The sequence below is a fragment of the Lipophrys pholis genome, assembly GCF_963383615.2.
Source record: "Lipophrys pholis genome assembly, chromosome: 21".
NCBI lineage: Eukaryota > Metazoa > Chordata > Actinopteri > Blenniiformes > Blenniidae > Lipophrys > Lipophrys pholis.
The window spans coordinates 5,158,735-5,179,208 of NC_137649.1; the positions used below are offsets into that span (position 1 = coordinate 5,158,735).

A 20,474-nucleotide genomic window follows, 5' to 3' on the forward strand; every position below is an offset into this window, starting at 1 on the left:
TCTTCAAGGTTTGTACACGTTAACTTTCACTCAGACACAAATTGGACTTGAGTGGTAAAAGTTCAAGTAACCTCACCTGAGATTCATTCGTCTGCGTGCATTAACTGTGAAAATCCTGCAGTTAAAATATATTAAAGTGGTTAGAAGAAAACCTATTGGGACTCAGCATGGGATGTCTTTTGTTCAGAAAATGTATCTTTAGTGAAAAACGGTCAATATCCTAAAAGTAACACGAAAGCTCCGTAATTCCCCGCTGGTGGCCAGTTTCAGTATCGATCGTTAAGCCTCACTGCTGTTGGCAGGCTTTAGATTCTGGATCTGCGCCTCATATCTCTAGAAAAGCTGCAAACACTTAAACCACTGGCTCTTTCTTCCAGGCAGGGATGAAATCGGTCACCTGGAGGAGCAATTGAATTTTGTCGTCTGTCCGTACGAATGTCCGTGTACTCGCCATTGTTGATGTTTATAGTGTGGTGTTCTATGCGGCGCATGTCTGTGTGGTTTCATTACAATAACAAACAGCATTTCCGTTGTGTCTGTCTAAACAGACATCGATTTCAAAACATCGCTGTGTGAACGTGAAACTTTTCTGAAACGAAAACGCAAAAACGACGCGTCTAAGAAACGAGCAACGTAGAAAGAAGAATATTTGTGGGATTAGTTGAATCTCCAGGAGGTCGAAGTCAATACTGTGCAGAAGTTGAATCCCAGTTTTGGGAGGGTCTCGCTGCTGGACCACCTCTTCACCCGCTCTGCACCTCAGTGGTGATGAGAGGGTGAACAGTGTTTCGCCGTTTCCCTCCCAGATTATTGGCCCCGTGTTACCGCCTCCTCCTCTGTTCTCCTCACGCGGCGCTGCGTTCTGGAATCCGTCCAGTTCGGGCCGAGAATGTGGAAAATGCCACCGCTGGAAAGAATGAAGCGACTGTACGTCGGCGCGGCGCTGCAGCCCGGAGGCCTCCGCAGCGCCTCCTTTAAAGAGGCAGATTAACAGCAGAAGGGGCCTGACCCTGCATGGAGGGAGCCTGCAGGAGCTGCCAGTGATCACAGAAATACAACACACACTCTCCAAAACACCGAGGTCACGTGTCCCCATAAACCCACCTGCATTAGTTCAGCTTGCTCGCGTTTAGCTAAAAGAATGCGAGGCTAGTTAATGACCCCGCAGCTTTTAGAGTAAACTTGTAGTAGAATAACTTTGCAACCTTTCCCACGGAAATCTCGTTTCATTGAAACTTCTCAAGATTAAGTTTTTTTTTTTTTTTGTGACGAGCTTTAAAGGTATACTCTGTGAAATGCAAGTAGTTCCAGTCTTGCCCATCAGGTGGTAGTACTGAGTCTGTAAACATTATTTTTCCATGGAGGAGGCGTCTCAAATCAGTGACACTGGGCTTGGTCTTTGAAGACGTTTCTCAACTAGATTTAAGTGAAAGGAAGTTTTGAAATCATCATGTTTGATCGTCAAAACTTATGACTCTATATGACTTGAGATATTTGCATAATTTACTGTCTATATTTACTTTCACTTTAGGCCTTTCTTTTCTTTGTTCACTCACCACATAATGCTATTTTCTGCTCCCTATATATCTGTAGAACAGCTGTGAACACCTAAATCACTCGATTTACCTGACATTTTTGCGTTTTGCTTTCCAAAAAGGTCGACACTTGTATAGCAATGTTTTGAAAACAATGTCCGTTTCCACGGAAACGGCAGAAAGGCTGACAACAGTGTAGTTTTCATGGAGGGCAACTAGTGTTCACTATATAAGTTATTTCCATAACCAAAGTGTTTTGTTTTTTTCAGTTCCGCCATTTGTCAGTCGATATAGAGCGTGTTGGATGTGGTGGAAGGTCAGGTGATGGATGTTAAATAATGCAGATCAGCAGCTCCCTGCTGTGGACCGGCTGACCGCCCTCAGTCATCGTCCAGCCTTCCCCCGCTCCGGTTAGGTTACCTGCCGCCTCCAAATAATTCATGGGGCTGTGCAGCAGCTGCTGTTCCGCGTTTACAACCGCATATATCTCGCGGGAGGACGTTACAAACGACATCCGAAGCTGAAATGATCAGATATCGCAGTGTTGTAAAGCTGCACGTGTGTCGGGATCAGCTCAGACTAAAGTGTTCCGCAAGACGTGTTAAAGTGACAGTTACTGACGTTAAGCATAAGTTAGTTTGAAAACTCTGGTTGTTGGGAGACCAGTTCCTCTAGCTTTAGGACTAATTCCCTTTACTTCACCCAGCAGCTGTGAAACACAACAACACATTTATTGCTGGAGCCCCTTTATTATTTATCATACGCCACTAAACGTAGCTGAAACTGAACAACTCTATTACTTTTTCATCAGGCACACACTCATGGTTAAACCAGTACACCGAACAGGAGCCCGGAAAAATACATGCATTTCTTTATAACATTGTGTTTTAGTCAGATTCAGGGTGCAGTCATAGCATTCAAGCACTGAACGCTATGATTTTTTTAATCCTTTCCCCCTTTTTTGAATTTTGAATTTCATCCTCTTTTTTCCTCTTTTTTCTTTTTTCTTTTTTTCCAATTTCTTTTTTCTTTATCTTTTATCTTCTTTCTTTTCTTTTTTCCACTTTTCCCTTTTTCTTCTTTTATTTTTCATTTTATCCTTTTTTGTTCTTTTTCTTTTCTCTTCTTGTTTTTTTTCTTTTTGCCCTTTTCCATTTTTATATGGTTTCTTTCTGCCTCTTTTGCAAGAAAAGCACTACAATGTCTTTGGGCTGCACGATTATCCAGTGACCGGGTGATAATCCTTACAGGGTTTGAAATAAATACAAACATTTACGCAGATGATGTTAAAGTGTCTTTACTTCAAGATTGGTTCTTCTCATTAACATATTTTTTACTTTTCTCAATTTATTTGTTTCTTTTTCGCACCTTGTGACTTCAGCCAATCAGATCTGCCCCGTGGGCGGGACTCTAAATCCATCGGGCTTTACCTGATTGGCCAAATATAGTCATTTTTATTTGTGATGATTACTTTGTGCATGTTGAAAAACTGGTTATTTGCTGACTTACTCTCCAGCGAATGACTCCAGTGAAAACATTTTTATGTAGTTCAAACAGACGACATCTCCAATCCTCTCTTTCAGACCTTTTTGGCTCCCATCAACCAAGTCTTCCCCGCGGAGGACGATGTCAACAAACATGTGGAGGACAACTGTAGGTTGATTGTTTCATCCCGATGCTTCACTATATTCAAGAGTTGTGATCGGACGGCCTGCGCGTTGTCGTCGTTCAACATCCTGTCCCGTTTGTGTCTCGCAGGTTCATTGATGTACTTGAACGAGGCCACTCTGCTCAACAACGTCCGCGTGAGATACAGCAAAGACAGAATCTATGTGAGTATCAGCAAATGCCTACGAAACTAAATAAAACTATTCAACTTTATAGAGGAGAACGTGCAAACTTTGCATTAAAAAAAAGCCCCGGACCAACCACTTCTCCACAATGTCTGATTCAGTCACATCTTCTATCATTGAACATGATGAAGAAACTGCTAATTAACATAGAGGGAACATGCAAACTCCAGGAAGGTTGTGGCTTGAAATCCAATTTTCTTGTTGTGAGCGGACGGTCCAAACCACTGCTCCACTGTGCCGCGCTAGAATGAAATCCTTCCAATATATACAGTAATAAAAAGTATAAATAGGTAGAATTCTATTCATGCTTGTTTTTTTTTTTGTTTTTTTTTTAAGAGGAACTACAGAAATAACACCGTTCTCATAAATATAACTGTTGTTTTTAACCTGTCTTCTAGTATTTCTTTCCCATCACCATTGTTAATTTGAAAGAAGACATGAACAGATCACCTGCCATTTCAAATGACTCCACTCACTCTGGATTTAATCTCTTCTCAATTCTGTCACTTTTAATCCAGTCAAAATGGCCCGATCAAAGGATGTGAGCTTGTGTGGTGGCAGAAGTAGATGTTAGGATTCTGTAGTTCTGTGCTTGGATCTCAAAGCGTGCACGACTCCAGTATAGAGGGGGACTGTGTTTGCAGCTCTTGGAGGAACATCATTAGCTCTGCAGCTCATTTCTGCTCCTCTCAAACAGACGCACACCATAAAGAAGTTTTAAACAGGCAGGTGTCGTCCACTCCGATCAGCTCATAAAACTGCTGAACTTCATCTGAACTCCTGGAGCTGATCCCGCCTGGTATAGGCTGACATCTAGTGGCTGAGGAGAGAACTGCTCTGTAAAGCCTGAAAAGAGTTTCAGCAAAAACCAAACCTGTGAAAATCTGCATGAGACGTGTGGAATGGGATGAAAAGTGGTTTACAGCAAATCAAGAGTTGGATTGTGTCCAAATTACTCCTCGATTAAATCATTTCCCGCCTCTTATCCTCCTTTACCAGACCTTTGTAGCCAACATCCTGATCGCAGTCAATCCGTACTATGACATCCCAAAGCTTTACGCACCAGATACCATCAAGAAATACCGGGGCCGGTCTCTGGGCACGCTGCCGCCTCACGTCTACGCCATTGGTGAGCTAAACAGCATCATTCACTGCTCATATATTCAGTTAATAACACACTACAGCCATCCGTCAACAAATAAAGTGAATCTGTAGCTCGTCAGGCTGTTTTTTCTGTCTGCTTTATGGTTTTGTATTTTTCTTCTGTTAATTCGTTTGATGTAATGAGACATTTCCTGCATCCAACACAATGGAACCCGGTTAAAGGGCTGAATATTGATTACCAGCTTATCACAGGTTGTACCACCACAGAGCAGCCTGGAGCTTCAGCTTAGTCGTCAGCATATCTCCACCTAGTGGTCCAAACTCTGTGTGTCTGTGTCTGTGTCTGTGTCTGTGTCTGTGTCTGTGTCTGTGTCTCTGTGTCTCTGTGTGTCTGTGTGTCTGTGTCTGTGTCTGTGTGTAACAGCTGATAAGGCGTACAGGGACATGAAGGTGCTGAAGATGAGCCAGTCCATTATCGTCTCAGGAGAATCCGGAGCTGGAAAGACTGAAAATACCAAGTTTGTGCTCAGGTGAGCAAATCTTAACTGCTGACTGGTTACCATGACAACCTCTAAGTTTAATTTTATTTTTTAATTAGATGAGTTAATTACAGAGAATCAATCCCTCTCTCTCTCTCTCTCTCTCTCTCTCTCTCTCTCTCTCTCTCTCTCTCTCTCTCTCTCTCTCTCTCTCTCTCCTTTCCTTCCTTATTTAAATTTGATCTGTCATATATTATTATTAATATTGTATTCATGTTAATAAAAATTGCATTAAAATCATTGGACTTGTGCAGCAAATGCTTGTTCACTGAATCTTTATTTAACATCTTGAGACGTCGTCTTTTATTTGATCAGTTTTCCTAAAACCATCAAATGGAGTTTCTTTGTATCTTCACAGATACCTGACGACTTCTTACGGCACCGGTCAGGACATCGACGAGCGGATTGTGGAGGGTAACGTCACGTCTCACTGCCTCTAACAGACAACAGCACATTAACACCATTTCAGCTCCTCATTCAGACGCACTGTGTGTTTGACACTGACAAGCCCGTTTGATGCTTGGAATTAAATGAGATTTTGGGAATTCTGGTGACTTTTATGTACATATATTCAAGTAACGACAAGAGAAATGTACTCCTATGGCACCATTCAGACAGAAGGCAGGTCACAGTGATTTACAATGAATGAACAGAAACACATTTAAACAAGGCAAATAAGAAAAACATGATAAAGAGAATGAGTCAGGTCAAATTTTTTATTAAGATAAAAGTAATAAGATAACTAAAAGCAATTGTTTTTGGATATCTTGAGCAAATAATTATGTTTTTAGTAATGATTTAAAAGAGGTCTGTGTTCCACAGGTGAGGAGCGTCGGAAATAAACAGTCATTTCATGTAATCTCATAAATTGTTTTTACATTTATTTCATTTTATTTTTCATTTCATTGGATTTTTAAAAAAATATTTTTAAATATATAGAATTAATTTATTCAAAAGTATTCTTTTCAAATAATGTTATATATTTTTTAAAGTATTAATTTAATTTAGTTACATTACATTTCATTTATTATTACTCTAGACCCTTTAACCTTAGTTTTTAACATATTTGCACTTTATTTTCTCCTTTTATATTCTTCTATTGCTTTACTTTTTTTTCTTTTTTAAACAAAAACCAAATCCAGCTTTGGTTTTTCCTTGCAGTAAAATATCTGAAGGAAAATACCCCGAATAAGTGGCTGGAAAGTCAGCGCCAATAAAACAGGCCGCGGATCACACATGTAGACCTCACTTACCTATTCAGAATCAAAATTTCATCTTTGAGAAATTTCCTTACGAAGACGCTCAAATCTTGCTGAATGATGTCGAATTTGTTTTTGAAACTTCCCCTTATATCGTGGTAAATTCTGATTTGTTTTTTCCTCATCATTCCTGCAGCGAATCCCCTGCTGGAAGCTTTTGGAAATGCCAAAACAGTCCGCAACAACAACAGCAGTCGCTTCGGGAAGTTTGTGGAGATCCACTTCAACGAGAAGGTGCCCCAGAAACGTCTTTTTCTCTCTCTCTTTTTTAACCTCCGTAATTTTATCAAGAAACTTCACATTTTCCTCTGATTAAATCCAAATTAATCCAATTTGCAATTTAAATCTGGTTGGAGATTTAATGGTGAGATGGAGCAATTAAATTTTTTTTTTTTAAATTGATAATAAACACAAGACTTCTGATTCCATGAGCATACAAACACAGATGTGTTTAACTTTTTGAAAACTTCAAAACATTTTTTTACTTTAGGATTATTTCTGACATCTTATCTTGTAATACGATCTCAATCAGAACATTTTAAAAACACAGCCGTTTATCATTTGTGAGGATGAATTACAGGATGGAAAACTTTTTCTTTCCTGTTCTGAACTTAGCATGTGGAGTCCCTCAGGGCGTCGTCCTCGGACCACTTTTGTTTCATTTTAAACCGACCACACCTTTATGCTGATGACACTCAGTTATATCACCTTAATGATGGACTAAAGGACTGCATGAATGACATTAAGAAGAATAGACACTAAACGGTGTTTAGTATCTGCCTCTGGTTTAATGTTTACAATCTTCAGCAGATCTCTGTTGTGTTCTATTGTTTATATATAAAAGCAAGTATAAAAGTTAGTCTCCAAGTATTACCCCAGTATTGAATTATTCAGTATTTAAAGCACTAAACTGCAGCGTTTGTACAAACAGTAAGCTGTCACAAAAGAAAAATGATCCCAAAGAGCAACAGGGACTCAGTGTTATAATCTGTTGGTTGATCTCATTCATTAATACAGTAACGGTGCTGACTCAGCACAAACCCGCAGTCGTTAGACTTTATCCTCCTCTATTTATTATACATTCCCTCCTTTTTGTCCAGTGCCCACAAACTTCTATTCATCACCCTAATCGGTGTGATTCTTCTAAGTGTTTTGTTATTCTCTGCGTTTTCCTTCTTGAGAACTCATAGGAACCGAACTTCTTGTTGTCATATCAACATTTAACTTTAATTGGAAGTCGCTTGTCGCAGTGATTCGGACAGAAGCTGAAGTGTTGTCTCCTCGGTGCTCAGAACGCTGTGGTGGGCGGCTTCGTGTCCCACTACCTGCTGGAGAAGTCCAGGATCTGCAGGCAGAGCTCCGAGGAGAGGAACTACCACATCTTCTACCGCCTGTGCGCCGGGGCGCCCGAAGACATCCGGCAGAAGTTCCACCTCAGCTCTCCGGACACATTCAGGGTAACGCAGGCCGACGTCTTCATCGCTGCCTTGGTTTCTGTTTGTCCTGATGTATGAAGGAGCTCTGCACGCTGACGGGAGTGTGTGAGTCAAACAGACAGAAATGGATGGATGGGTGGGGGGGTGATAGATGATCTCAGCAGGCTGGAGTATTGATCACAGCGCTGATGGAGGTGTGTGTGTGTGTGTGTGTGTGTGTGTGTGTGTGTGTGTGTGTGTGTGTGTGTGTGTGTGTGTGTGTGTGTGTGTGTGTGTGTGTGTGTGTGTGTGTGTGTGTGTGTGTGTGTGTGTGTGTGTGTGTGTGTGTGTGTGTGTGTGTGTGTGTGTGTGTGTGTGTGTGTGTGTGTGTGTGTGTGTGTGTGTGTGTGTGTGTGTGTGTGTGTGTGTGTATGCTTGTGTTTTAAGTGATTTAAGTGTGTAAATCAGTTGTGCATGTTTGTGTTTCAATTTGTGTGTGTGTGTGTGCGTGTCTCATCTCGACTTAAATCTGAATGTGTGTGTGAGTTTATCGCAGTATAATCAATATTCAGGGTTTTTGTAGAAGTTACATAAACCGATGTCTGCAGCCGTTTGAGAAAATGATGGATGTTCTGCAGCACCTTATCCAGCTCCGGTTCTGATTCCAGCTGGTTGTTGGAGAAGGTCACCACTTCATCACAGGACACACACAGACGTTCACTCACATTCACACCTACGATCCATTTTACTGTCGGAGGACACCATAATTTCCACGCACACACACACCTGGAAACCCTCCATCCTTTTTCTCAAACCAGAGGTATTTTCACTGCGAGATGAGAGTAAACTCAAAACCCTTCTGATGCGATCCCTCCGGGTGAACACCAGAGGGCAGCAGATCACTGCGCACAATTTACAGCGAAGGTAGAGCCTCCACTTCCAGACAAATCCACAGTAACGGCTGCAGCTGAGGAGACCAATGCTTGTGTTACATTGCGGCTGCAGCTGCTGTTGCTCAATAAAAGATTTGAGTTTTGATCTTTAGCCTCCGTAGAAAACATTGAGTTCAGAAATTGTCAGATTTATCAAGAACTGTGTGCTTAGGTATTATTTTCATTACAAACCAACATGTAGTAAAGTCAGATGTGCACCAGGATCACCATACCCGGCGTGCAAAGGCCTTCAGATGATAGAAAGACCTGAAAAATATGTTTTTCTCCATTATGTATAGTGCGGCTCGGCTCGTCCTTGCAGACTTTGAATGGACAAAAGCTCCTCAAATACAATGAATGTTGCAAACAGCTTTCAGATGTAGGGAGAGCTCCAGCGATGAAAAAGCACAAAAAAAACTAAACAGGATGAAGAAAAGAAAGAAGCCGAGCAAAAACTGTTAGGGAGGTAGGATAGGAGAGAGAGACATGTAAGTAAGAGTAAAATCGCTTCTGAATTTTAAGTTGTTTGAAAGTAGTTAAAAGGTACAATATGTGATATTTGTCGCTTCGAAAAAAGCGAAATGTAACGGAAAATATTGGTTTTGTTATTCCTACAGAAGTTATCAAGCTGACGTCTTTTTCGTCTTGCAGTACCACTTTTTTACCAGAAGATGGTGTCGTGAGTAGACCTGCCAATACATCAGTGATTTATCGATTTCTCTTTCGCAATGTACCCAACACAGGAGACTGAGTGACCTGCGATAAATCAAAGCACTGCGTTCATGCTCGCCACGTATTTGTCCGATGAAACGCAGCCGTGGCGTAACAGAGACTCTGTTGATGTGAGCGACAGGTCACAGAGTGTACGCCCCCATCTACTTCACTTATTCAGCTATCGGCTCCGAAATGGGCTTTTCTTTGCTCCCAGAGAAGAAATGACTCAGTCGTTCCCACTATTGTTGAAGGAGAACAAAAATATGAAAACACTTTTTCTTTTTTTTCTTACAGCGTCACTTCTTCTCAATTCAATAGTCTTCCTTCACCTGCGTCATTCCCGGGACTCAAAGTGCCTCCGACAGCGTTCCCCCTGCAACTTATTACCCCTCCTGCCCCGACTCCAGCTGCTCCTAATGGCTTCATAGATCCACAGTGTTCCACTGAAGATCCACTGATCTAATGGGAGCACAAACAGCAGCGAGAGGAAGCGAGGTGCACTCTCAATGGGCGTTTTAAGAAAAATATATGCATATAAAAACCCCAAAGGCAGAGTTTCCTGGAGTCGGGTTTTATCCAGCTGTCGGGCAGCTTCGATCCTTTTACAAGTTTAAATCCATACATGCCACAGAGGGAACGCCGAGGAAGAATAAGTCGGCAGTTGAAGTGAATTTGTTTCATTCAAGCAGAGACTTTTTCTGTGTTTCATCAGAAGAATGGGAATGCTTAAGGACACGAACCCCGAGAGTTTCAAAGCCCTTGAGGGGTTCATACCTCAAGCCTACACATGAGAAACTTTATCTTTATCCACAATGAAAAACACGTGTTCCAAGTCCCGGTCTAGACGACGTTTTCTTTCAGAAAAGTTGCGCGTTTATACCTCAACGCATTAAAAACCACGTCTGTTTACACGGAAACGGTAGAAGTTATAGTATGTTAAATACTGTTGTTATGTGTGTGAAATGAAACCACACACACATGCATGCAGAGAACAATATGCTATAAACACCAACACTCGGAGAACACAGACATTCTAGTGGACAGATGACCAAGTTGGATTGTTGGTAGTTTTATAGTTGACAGTCACTGTAACAAGTCCAGGAGAATCTGGACTGAGAGTCATGAAACATTGTTATTGTGAATCGACTGAGCATGTGTAGAACAGCTATTCACTACTTCCGTGGTGTGTATCTGCAGTAGCATAGTTTAAAAAAAAAAAAAAAATTGCACTATCCGCTCTTCTCACTGAGACGGAGTCGGAAGGTTTTCAAAACGTTGCATTCTCCTGTTTCCATGGAGACAGATTCGGAGCATTTCCAAAATGTTGCGTTTTTCGCCGTTTCCATGGAGACAGAGTCGGAGCGTTTTCACAAAGTTCCACCTCGAGAGCTGTTTTTTTTTGTTTTGTTTTGTTTATTTAATTGCATTTTCAGTGTGTAAACGGACCCCCAAAACAACGAAAGCATGCTGTTTTCACTTGAATACATTGTTGTGTAAACGGGACCTGAATCAAATCATATACTCATATATATGTCACATTTTCACAAATCCTTTGTTCCAGGGCAGTACAAACTCATAAATATGAGCTTCCATAAAGAGTCCAACAGGGAGAATTGGTCCCAAATGAGCTTTATCTATGGGAGATTTTTACCCAAAAGTCTGTTTTTGCTGTATAAATGCTGTTCCCTGTGACAAATTTCAAATTTAGTTGGTTAAGATGTGCTACAGGATTACTCCTACAAAGTTGTGCAGACACTGTTACATGGAATCCCCTCAGACATGAAAGTAGTGGAGTATTTATGTGAGTCAATAGGTGAAGTGGCGTTTTTTTCCCTCCGTGCTGCGTTGAGGAGCATCGGTTTACCCCCAGGAGGTAAACAGGAGGGGCAAAGCTTGAAGGACCCGTCCCATCTGTACTGCGTCGGAGCTGAACGATCGTCGAGCTGTCCCGTAATCAAGCTTTCGGTTTACGTCCATCTGTTCGTCCTACGAAGCCATAAAATGAAGAAGCTCTCTTCTCGGAACAGGACGAGCTCCGGATCGAGTCCCAGAGACACCGGGGGAGATTCACGTTCCTCGTTACCTGGTTCCCCTGCATTTAGCCGGCCGGGCCAGCTGGTGCCGGGCCGTTAAAACCGCCACTGAAGCCGCTACCCGAGGGCCGCGCGGGCCTTTTCTGCGAATGCTAATGTAATCATCCAGACGAGTGCTGCACAAACAAAGCCAGCGTCTAAATAGAAGCACCAACAAACAAGAGGGCCGTCAATAAACTTGACATCGATTCAAACTCCACATAAAGCTTTTATACAACTGTGGACTAAAGTTGATGTGCATTTTATTACTTGTATATAAAATATGGGGCTCCCTTAGGGATACCTTCCCCCATTTTTCCGATATTTGTGGCTCATTGAGACTCTTTCGAGGGCGCTAACGCTGAAGCGGCGGGAAAACAAACCAGGTTTCCCTCCCTGGTTCCAAATATTCCCGTTCTGGGAGACAGTCGCAGTGAAACACCATAATGTTGATTTGGATCGTGTGTTATTTGTCACTTGGCTCCTATGCAGCGTGCACTGGAGAGTAAACAAGCGGCTATTTTAAGCAAACTCACACAATCACATGGGCCATTTCTCCAGTTACACATTTTTGTGCTGCTCATATCTGCAGAACATCTGTGATCACTGAATGGGATTCATATTTTTAGCTGAGACCCTGTCAACGCAAGTTTTTTTTTTCTCCCCCGTTGTTTTTTTAAAAGCTTTTCGTCTAAAATGACACAAACCAATGTAATACATATCAATCAATGACATGACATCATCGTTTTCAGCACAGACGCACAGTCTTGCCCGTCCACACGTCAGAGCTGAGGCAGCATTTTAAAGACTCTCCACTCTGGAACCCGTTTTCAAAAAAGAACTGCCGATATTCACGAAGCGTCTCAGGAAATGATTGAACGTACCTCGTTCACGTGCCGATTATTGTATTGATTTACTTATTGTCTTCTTTTCTGTCCTCGCTGGTTATTTTTTACCTCTTAATGTATTTGATATTAATGGTGGACGTGGACGCAGCGTCACCAATTCCTGTGATTGGAGGAGCTTTTATAAAAAGAGATTTGATTTGGCAGAATGATAAAAACAACAAATGGAATGGAAACCAAAACAAAAGTAGAAAGCTCAACTGGACAGAAGAGCAGTGCTGATAGCTCCTCCCTGATGAGGTCGACCACAAACATTATTCCTGCAGCGTCATTAAATCGTTGTCGTTCAAAATACGGAGAACTTCTTTCCTTTCTCTTTGTCTTTCCACCATCTTGTCTGTTTAAGAAACTCTTGGGCTTCTTAAAAGTCCTCCTCGCTCCTGATAACGGTTTTCCACCTTAGAAGCTGTTTGGGCTTAATCTGCTTTGTGAATTACTTTTACCTTAGTGAGGGAAAATTCTAAGAAAAATCTTAAAATTCGATGAATTCCAAGATTTCTTTTAAGAGTGACATCACTAAGGGCTATTCTTAGCCTGAGGATGCTTTGCGATTATGGACACTGGCTCTTAAAACGCTGCCCCGTGTGGCTGATCGGCCAACAGTGATGCGGTTACATGAAACGGTTGTCGAACGGACAGGGGCGGTAACTTTAGGCACACTTTAGTAAAAACGGTACGTGTCTGAGAGAGTGTTTCAATTTCTCGCGTGGAAACGCACCGCACCTGAAAATGGCACGCTGGGCGGTGCGTTACACCGATACAGATAAAAAGATGCTTTCCTTCAACCACAACACTTTTGTACAGGTCAGCACCTTGGACAGGAGAAGTAGACTGCAACTCTTTCTCATCGCCTGCCTGTATTTGCGAAATAAATCGGGAACACCAGCGCCCTCGACGACGGTCCTCCAGGCTCCATTCCTCCCCACTGTCTCTTTTGTAATTAGCCAGCGGGGCCTGATATGACACTGGGTCGGCTCATAACTGCTGTAATCAGTTTGTCTTCCTTGGTAGACTAACGTGAGACCACTCGGTGCTCTCACCTTGTTGCGTTCAGATTGAATAGTTACAGTTAAACAGTAGCTGCTTACATCACTTCCAGATAAGAATTAAGTAGTGAATAAGAAAAACCTGCAGTTCATAACTGTTTTCATTAAAAATGAGAATTATGAGGCTTCAAGGCCAAAATGTCTTCATCGTCGATGTTTCTTTACAAAGTTTTGTCTCACACTGTCTTGCTCTCTTTGTTTTTGCTCTGCAGTACCTGAACCGAGGATGCACCCGCTTCTTCGCCACCAAAGACACAGACAAACAGATCATGCAGAATCGAAAGAGCCCGGAGGTACGGAACGCCGATCCCATCGTCTCAGTTCATTTCAGCCTCACTCTCATCGAGTTCTAACTTCACGGCGGACGGGTTCAAGTGTTAAAGACGCAAACGTTATCGGTGTTTTTAATCTCGGCTGAGGTCTGTCATCATGTTTGACTCTCAATAGCAAGTCGAGAGTTAAACTAAGTCGCCTCTGGTGCTGCGGGGCTGGCACAAAGGAAACGGCAGCTCCTCATTAACGCCGAGTCAGCAGATGAATTCAGACCTCCTGTTTCCTCCTCGGTGTGCACGAGAGATTGTCCTCCGTTATCTCTCCACATCTTCTCCAGCCTGAGTCTTTGTCCTCTGTTGGAAACACTGCGAGGAGGAAATAGAGTGAAGAATATAAAACCTGCACAGTCAACATCTACCTATTATTGATTAGATATTAAAGGAGGAGTAATGACGTGGGGGGGGGAATATTTAATATGTTAAAATAGTAGAATGGCGAGTTGTGAAGAAATCGTTTTAAATGTGAATATAGAAAAATATTAATAAATATAATTAATAAATTATCTAACTATTTGATATTGATTAGTAGTATTTCGTCACTTTAAACCAGGGGTGTCAAACATAAAGCCCATGGGCCAAAACCGGCCGGCAAGAGTCTCCAATCTGGCCGAACATCTGGAACTAATGTAGACATTCTTGCTTTCCTGTTGTGGCGTTGAGTTTGTGTGGCCGAAACGTTTGTCCGAGTCCCGGCGGTTTGTAGTTGAATGCCATTGGTTTGTTTGCATCCAGTGGGCGGGGCTTCGCTAAAAGTCAGTTGGGCTGCATGTGGACCCTGAACCGAACTTTGTTTTAACACCCCTGGTTTACAGGATTTAAGACGGAATCTCTTCACCTGCAGCGTGTTTTCATCCCAGCTGATGAAAGCACATTAACCATAAAGGAACAAGCACGTTATTGGAGACGACCGCGGCGACACGCCGGCTGTCAGATATTTCATTTGCGCGATGTTCTTCGCTGCAGATCCGCTTTGAGAGCAAACATTTTAATTAGTGTCCTCACTCTGAGCCGCACAAAGATTTCTCGTAAGAAAAAAAAAAAAAAAACCTCATCATGTGAAATGAACTTCCTTTTTCTTTTTTTTGCCTTTGGCCTTTGATTAATTATGCACAAGTCCTCCATTACTGCTGCTGCAGCTGCATGTGGCGTTCCCCTCCGTGCAGCGTCGTTCATTATTAGAAGCATGGGGGGGCGGGGGGGTTCATGGACAATAGGCTGCAGCTCTGCTGTCTCTGCATCAGCAAAGCTCAGAAATCCCATCTCCGTAATTAAATTCAAAGCTTCCCGATCTGTGATTCTTTGCTTTTGGTTAAACCATAAATAAAACATCAAGATTAAAATTTTAGATCCAAAAAAGTGACTTTTTTTTTTTTTTCTTTTCTTTTCTTCTGTAAATTAATGATGCATGGCAGGATTTCATGATCTTTAGCATTAACATGAGCACCCCACAGGTTTCCCAATTCTTTTAATTACAATTTTAAGATGCATGAAGCAAAGCTGGGGTCATAGTTATTAAACTTGAATCGAGTTGAAAGACAAAAAAGTTTGGCAACAATAATGTAACGCCAGTGAAGTCGTGCAGCTCATAATGCTTCTTCGTGTTTTCCGATGCAGCTTTACATGAAATCATTTAAATCTCTGAAACACTTTGATCTTATCTCTCTGGAGAACTCATTTTATTCAGACCCCATTCCTACAAAGAGTTTTTGCATTTTCCTGTCCATGGCAACGCTTTAAAAACGAGGTTCCTTCGCACGAAACCAGCAGAAATGGATGCAGTTACCATGTTAGGCCACTAGTGGGTGCTGTTTGTTGTTGTTTTTTGTAATGAAACCACACACACACGCGCAGAGGAAAAATACATTATAAACATTAACAATGACTCCCAGTCCAGATTCTCCGTGGACTTTTATAGTTGACAGTCTCTGTAATAACACGTCTGTTCATACGAATGTCCTTGTGCTCCCATTGTTAATGGTCATAGCGTATTCTTCTCTGCGCGCTTGTGTGTTGTTTCATTACCAAAACGATGCACAGTGCCAACCTTTGTGGCCTTTCCTGCTCACATCATTTTCAGCGTTTCTGCCGTTTCCATGGAAACGCAAAACATTTCTGAACCGAAAATGCATAAATGAAGCTGTTGCTGGTGTGAACGAGGCCTGTTATCTGTTCTACAATGGCTGAAACTTTCTAAATCTACAAAGTCGTACTCGTGGGAGAGAGCGGACGCTACAGCAACTCGACGCGTAAAAGCCGTCGTTTCTCCAAATCTAAACTTTGTAAGCTTGGACACTGAGCTTGGAAAAGTTGAAAGAAACCCGTTTTAACCGGAATATCTGCCAAAGATACAAACTTTTTGTCAGCGGAATAAAAGCGAGCGATGAGATTTTCGGAGCGAGGCTGGAAAATTTACATGAGAAAGTAAAAAAGTTGGGACGCTTTCTTAATTCTTTCAACATGAAGGTGAAATTGAAGAAGCTTCAGACCTTGTAAACCTCCAGAAAACCGAACAAAGACACAACCTCCAAACAAAACAACTGCATCAAAGTCATCCCTGCCTGCTTTTGCCGTTTTTTTTCTGCGACGATGTGTAAAACACAAAGTAGAGTCTTTTTTAGAGACTTTTTTTTTCCTCTTCTTTGGAAACGATGTCGGACCAGTCCACAGAATCTTAAGTGAAATAACGGTGGCAGACGATCTTTGGCTCCAAACGGAGCTGCGGGGGGGGATGACAAATGGCTCTGGTGAAACCTGCTAAAAGCCTGCGATCACAAAGCGGAATATCCTGCATTAATTTGAAATGGAGCCTGAAATGTCGGGAAGGGATAAGTTGAGGAAACAAGCCTGACCTCCCGCTCCCCCCTCCCCCTCCCCCTCCCGCCCGGTCCTTCAGCCTTAATAAAACAAATACTCTGAGGGATTAGCCGCACATCAGCTTGAGGCTAGTTGTGGTTTCAGGTGCTGTAATCTGATAAATGATGTACTGTATGTCTCCTCACTGCTCCGGCTCGTATCGCACAGGATGACAAGGTGATTCGGTCCTCCTCCTCTCTGCTTCTGCCTTCTTTTTCCTGTGTGGGGGTCACATCCTCTCGGACTCGTCGGGGGTTAATGCATGCGGATTTCTTTATCTTCCGAGGGCTTCTTGCAGTTTCTTGACTTTCCTCTGCTGCATAGGGAACGAAGGGCGACTCAGAGTTGCTTTTGTGTGTCTCAGAATGTCACAGCGGAGTTGTTTTTGTTACACCTCCGGGTCCAGATTTGCAATTTCTTCTCAGTTCGGTAAAAAGGAAAGTGAGTGAGTCCTATCGCAGCCTGAGGTCTGCACGGTTGCCTGAGAGCGGCCTGCTCAGATTGCAGTGGTGGAATAGCAGCAATAAAATATGCAAGAAGGAAGGTTTTGTTTGAATTTGCCAGAATTTAAATTACCTTTGCGGATTTCAAGCCCCCCAGAGTCTGTGAGGCCACAAGTCCATCCACTCATCCGTCTTTTATACCAGCTTTGTCCAAGTGTGGAGCGCAGGAGCTTCTCTTAGTCGGCTCTGGACAGATTCTGGCTGCCGGTCCATCACAGCACCAACACGGAGACACAATCACTCAACATCAAACCCCAAATTATGAGAAACATAGTCACAACATGAACGTTAAAGCCGCAGCACGCTGCAGCATGAATGCAAAAGCTGTAACATGACTGGAAATGTTTTAATACAAATGCAAAAGCTGCATCATTTCAAATACTTTAACATGAATACAAAAGCTGCCTCACAAAATGCAAAAGCTGCAACATAAATATGAACGCTGTATTGCCAATGCAAGTTGCCAAAAGTGAATGCAAAGCTTTAATACAAATGCAAAAGCTGCATCGTCATTTCAAAATCTGCAACCGAATACGAACGCCGCACCACGAATGTAAAAGCTGCAACGTAAAGCTGAAAGCTGCTAAACTAATGCAGAAGCTGTATTGTCAATGAAAATCTTCAATGTGAGTGTACAAACCACAATATAAATGCAAAAGCTACAATATAAAAGCAATAACACAACAAAAAAACAGAGTAACAAACACAATATCTGCAGCTTAAATGCTAAAGAATTACCACAAATTCTCTTTATGACTTGTTTTTACATTAATGTGATATTTGTTATCATGTAGATATAAAATGGAACCACTGGTTAATTGTTTTCTCTATTCTATTAAATCTTTCATGGCCTTAAGATCCACTGTAAACACTGACAACAAAGCTTGATTTTGTAGTTTTAGACAAAATTTCCCAACAAGAAGTGCGACCACATCAAAGTTCTCTGCTGTGATTCCATAATTGTCGTCATATTCCAGCGCCGACTTCTGGTAATGTTTGTTGACTTTCCAATGATTGACTGAATGAGGCTCCTTAGTTCAGTTTGTTTGTCCATTAAAGACGTTTTATCTCCAGTTACACGTCTCTTAATGTGTCATTAAACACAGTTTGATCCAGCGATCCTTAAGAACGACTTCAGTTTAAAAACAAAAAGCAACAACTTTAAAGTGAAGAAAAATCCAATAAGACATTAAATAGAGATTAAAGAGTTAAATTCACCAAAAGGTTGAGTTTCCCCATCAGACTGTGACATTCTCGAGTGGGTTTCTCTGTTTTTTCCACCTTCGCTATCTTTGCTGTGTCTGCTTGTGCTGATGGTGGTGATTCTTCGCGCGTCTCTTTGGTTTGGTGATCCTTGTTGGCGGAACTTTGAGCAAACTCCTCCAAGCAGAAGACGACCTTCCAAACTCCACACAGAACATTCAGGACTGGAGCAGCCATAGACCGCAGTAACAGTAATGGGAAAGTAGGCACCAGTTTATTAGGACACTTCCTTTTTAGACTTTCTAGACTCACATCTGCAGGACAGAAAGAAAAACAACTTTTGATATTCAAAAGTAAAGAATCCTTTAGTGATCTAAAGCTGGTGTGTTTCCAAAAATTAGCACACACCAAAAAAATTTACTTTTAAATGAATAAAACACTAAAAGTTGCAGGTTATGTTAAAATTTCCACAGTTTGTCAAAATTTGGGTATTAAATCCTACAAATCAAGAATTTACTCTCAAAATAATAGATTTTTTTTTTGTTTTTGTAAGATCAGATTGTCTGGACCTATCAATCAAAAATAAAAAAATACTTACAGCCCTGTATGTTTATATAACTATTATGTAACTGTTGGAATCAATGACAAAACAGCAAATTTTCAATAATTCATGTTTCATGATGCAAAACAAGAGATAAACCTTAATGTGTAACATTTAAACTGACAAGAATGTGAATCAGGGGTGTCAAACATAAGGCCCGTGGGCCAAAGCAGAAGCGGATCCAATCTGGCCAAACCACCAAACAAATGGTAGAAGTCTTTAAAGTAAACAGATATTTTTTTCTAAACAAATTTCTTCAGAGCACTGACAAAACACAACATTGAGACCCGAGCTGAGATATCAGTGATGCAGTCCTGAAAGCTATCAAACTGTCAGGGTGAGTTAGTAAAAACACCCATAATGCAACATGGGAGAAGTTATTGGGACATTTCACTGTATCTTGCTCTAGATGGTTTCATTAAAATTGGGTTTATATTGAGATTGTAGATACTTTCTGACATAATTGTTTGGTTTTGTGAAAATATGGACATTTTCTTAACGTATACTTTGTGCCACAACAAGCACAGTTTTTACATGTTATTATGGCTATGATTATATCTTACCACTCATGATGTAACTGGGCTGGTTGTGGCCCCTGAATTATGGTTTCGACACCCTTGAACTAAATGATCTGACAGATTGGGTCAATATGGTCGCAGACAAAACAGTATAGCTCCTCCCCTTGAGAGACTTTAGTTCCAGGTTCATGACTGTGTTTTGTTTTAGAGGTCTTTCAGGTTTTGTCTCTGCACTCGTCTTTAAGTAGTCCATGTAGGAACCGAAGGAGCCACAGCGTCATTGACCGTCCGCTCTGTCCGGCTCCCTCAGCACACCAAGTCGGGCCCGTTGAAGGACCCGCTGCTGGACGACCATGGGGACTTCAACAGGATGAGCGTGGCCATGAAGAAGATCGGCCTGAACGACACGGAGAAGCTGGATCTGTTCAGGGTGGTGGCCGGCGTGCTGCACCTCGGGAACATCGACTTCGAGGAGGCCGGCAGCACCTCAGGTGAGAATCCTCTTGTCAGTACCTCTTGGGATAGATTGTTGGGAATCCTCGGATTGTCACATTTGCCGATGACAAAGCTCTTTAAAACAAAGATGGCAACGATCACGGCCCTTTAAGGGGAAGAGTATCGCAACATGACCATTCACAATGAAATATCTCTTTAGCACCATGCTGTTGCTCCGTGGGGAAAAAAGTAACTGAAACATGCATTTTTACAGAGAATTGAAGGATTTTAATGTTATTCTCAGAAAAGTTTGGCTTATTGCTGTTTTATTGAATCTCTCCTGAGATTCTATTGGTATGGTTCTTTTAGCCTTGAAAATACCAACAGACTGGAGGGTGTAGTTAAATTATGTAGCAGAATTGCACAAAACACCTTCAACGACCTGAGCAATTGTACAGGAACACCACATGGAAAAAGACTGACTGCAGCTATCCTCTTTAGAGTTTCACTTCTTACTATTGGCTCAGTTCACTAATGTGCATAAGAACTGCTTTGGTCCTACTATCATGGATCTAATAAGTCTAAACCAGTTTGTATAGGTGTTTATGAGAATGTTGTCTTAGTTATTCATGTTGCACTGCTGGCTGCACCCAGA

At 41.8% G+C, this 20,474-nt stretch overlaps 1 protein-coding gene across 8 annotated transcripts in view; it reads left to right on the forward strand.

Annotated features, from left to right (window-relative positions):
• The window catches only part of myo6a (myosin VIa), a 134,305-nt gene that overhangs the window by 25,391 nt on the left and 88,440 nt on the right, over window positions 1–20,474 (forward strand). For all 8 annotated transcript variants that reach the window (XM_080490683.1, XM_080490687.1, XM_080490682.1 and 5 more), the window contains exons 3-11: window positions 3,119–3,188; window positions 3,294–3,367; window positions 4,388–4,517; window positions 4,917–5,022; window positions 5,390–5,445; window positions 6,427–6,524; window positions 7,583–7,747; window positions 13,587–13,667; window positions 19,695–19,875. In XM_080490683.1, the coding sequence (XP_080346809.1) occupies window positions 3,119–3,188; window positions 3,294–3,367; window positions 4,388–4,517; window positions 4,917–5,022; window positions 5,390–5,445; window positions 6,427–6,524; window positions 7,583–7,747; window positions 13,587–13,667; window positions 19,695–19,875 (961 nt within the window). The remainder of the gene's footprint in view (window positions 1–3,118; window positions 3,189–3,293; window positions 3,368–4,387; window positions 4,518–4,916; window positions 5,023–5,389; window positions 5,446–6,426; window positions 6,525–7,582; window positions 7,748–13,586; window positions 13,668–19,694; window positions 19,876–20,474) is intronic.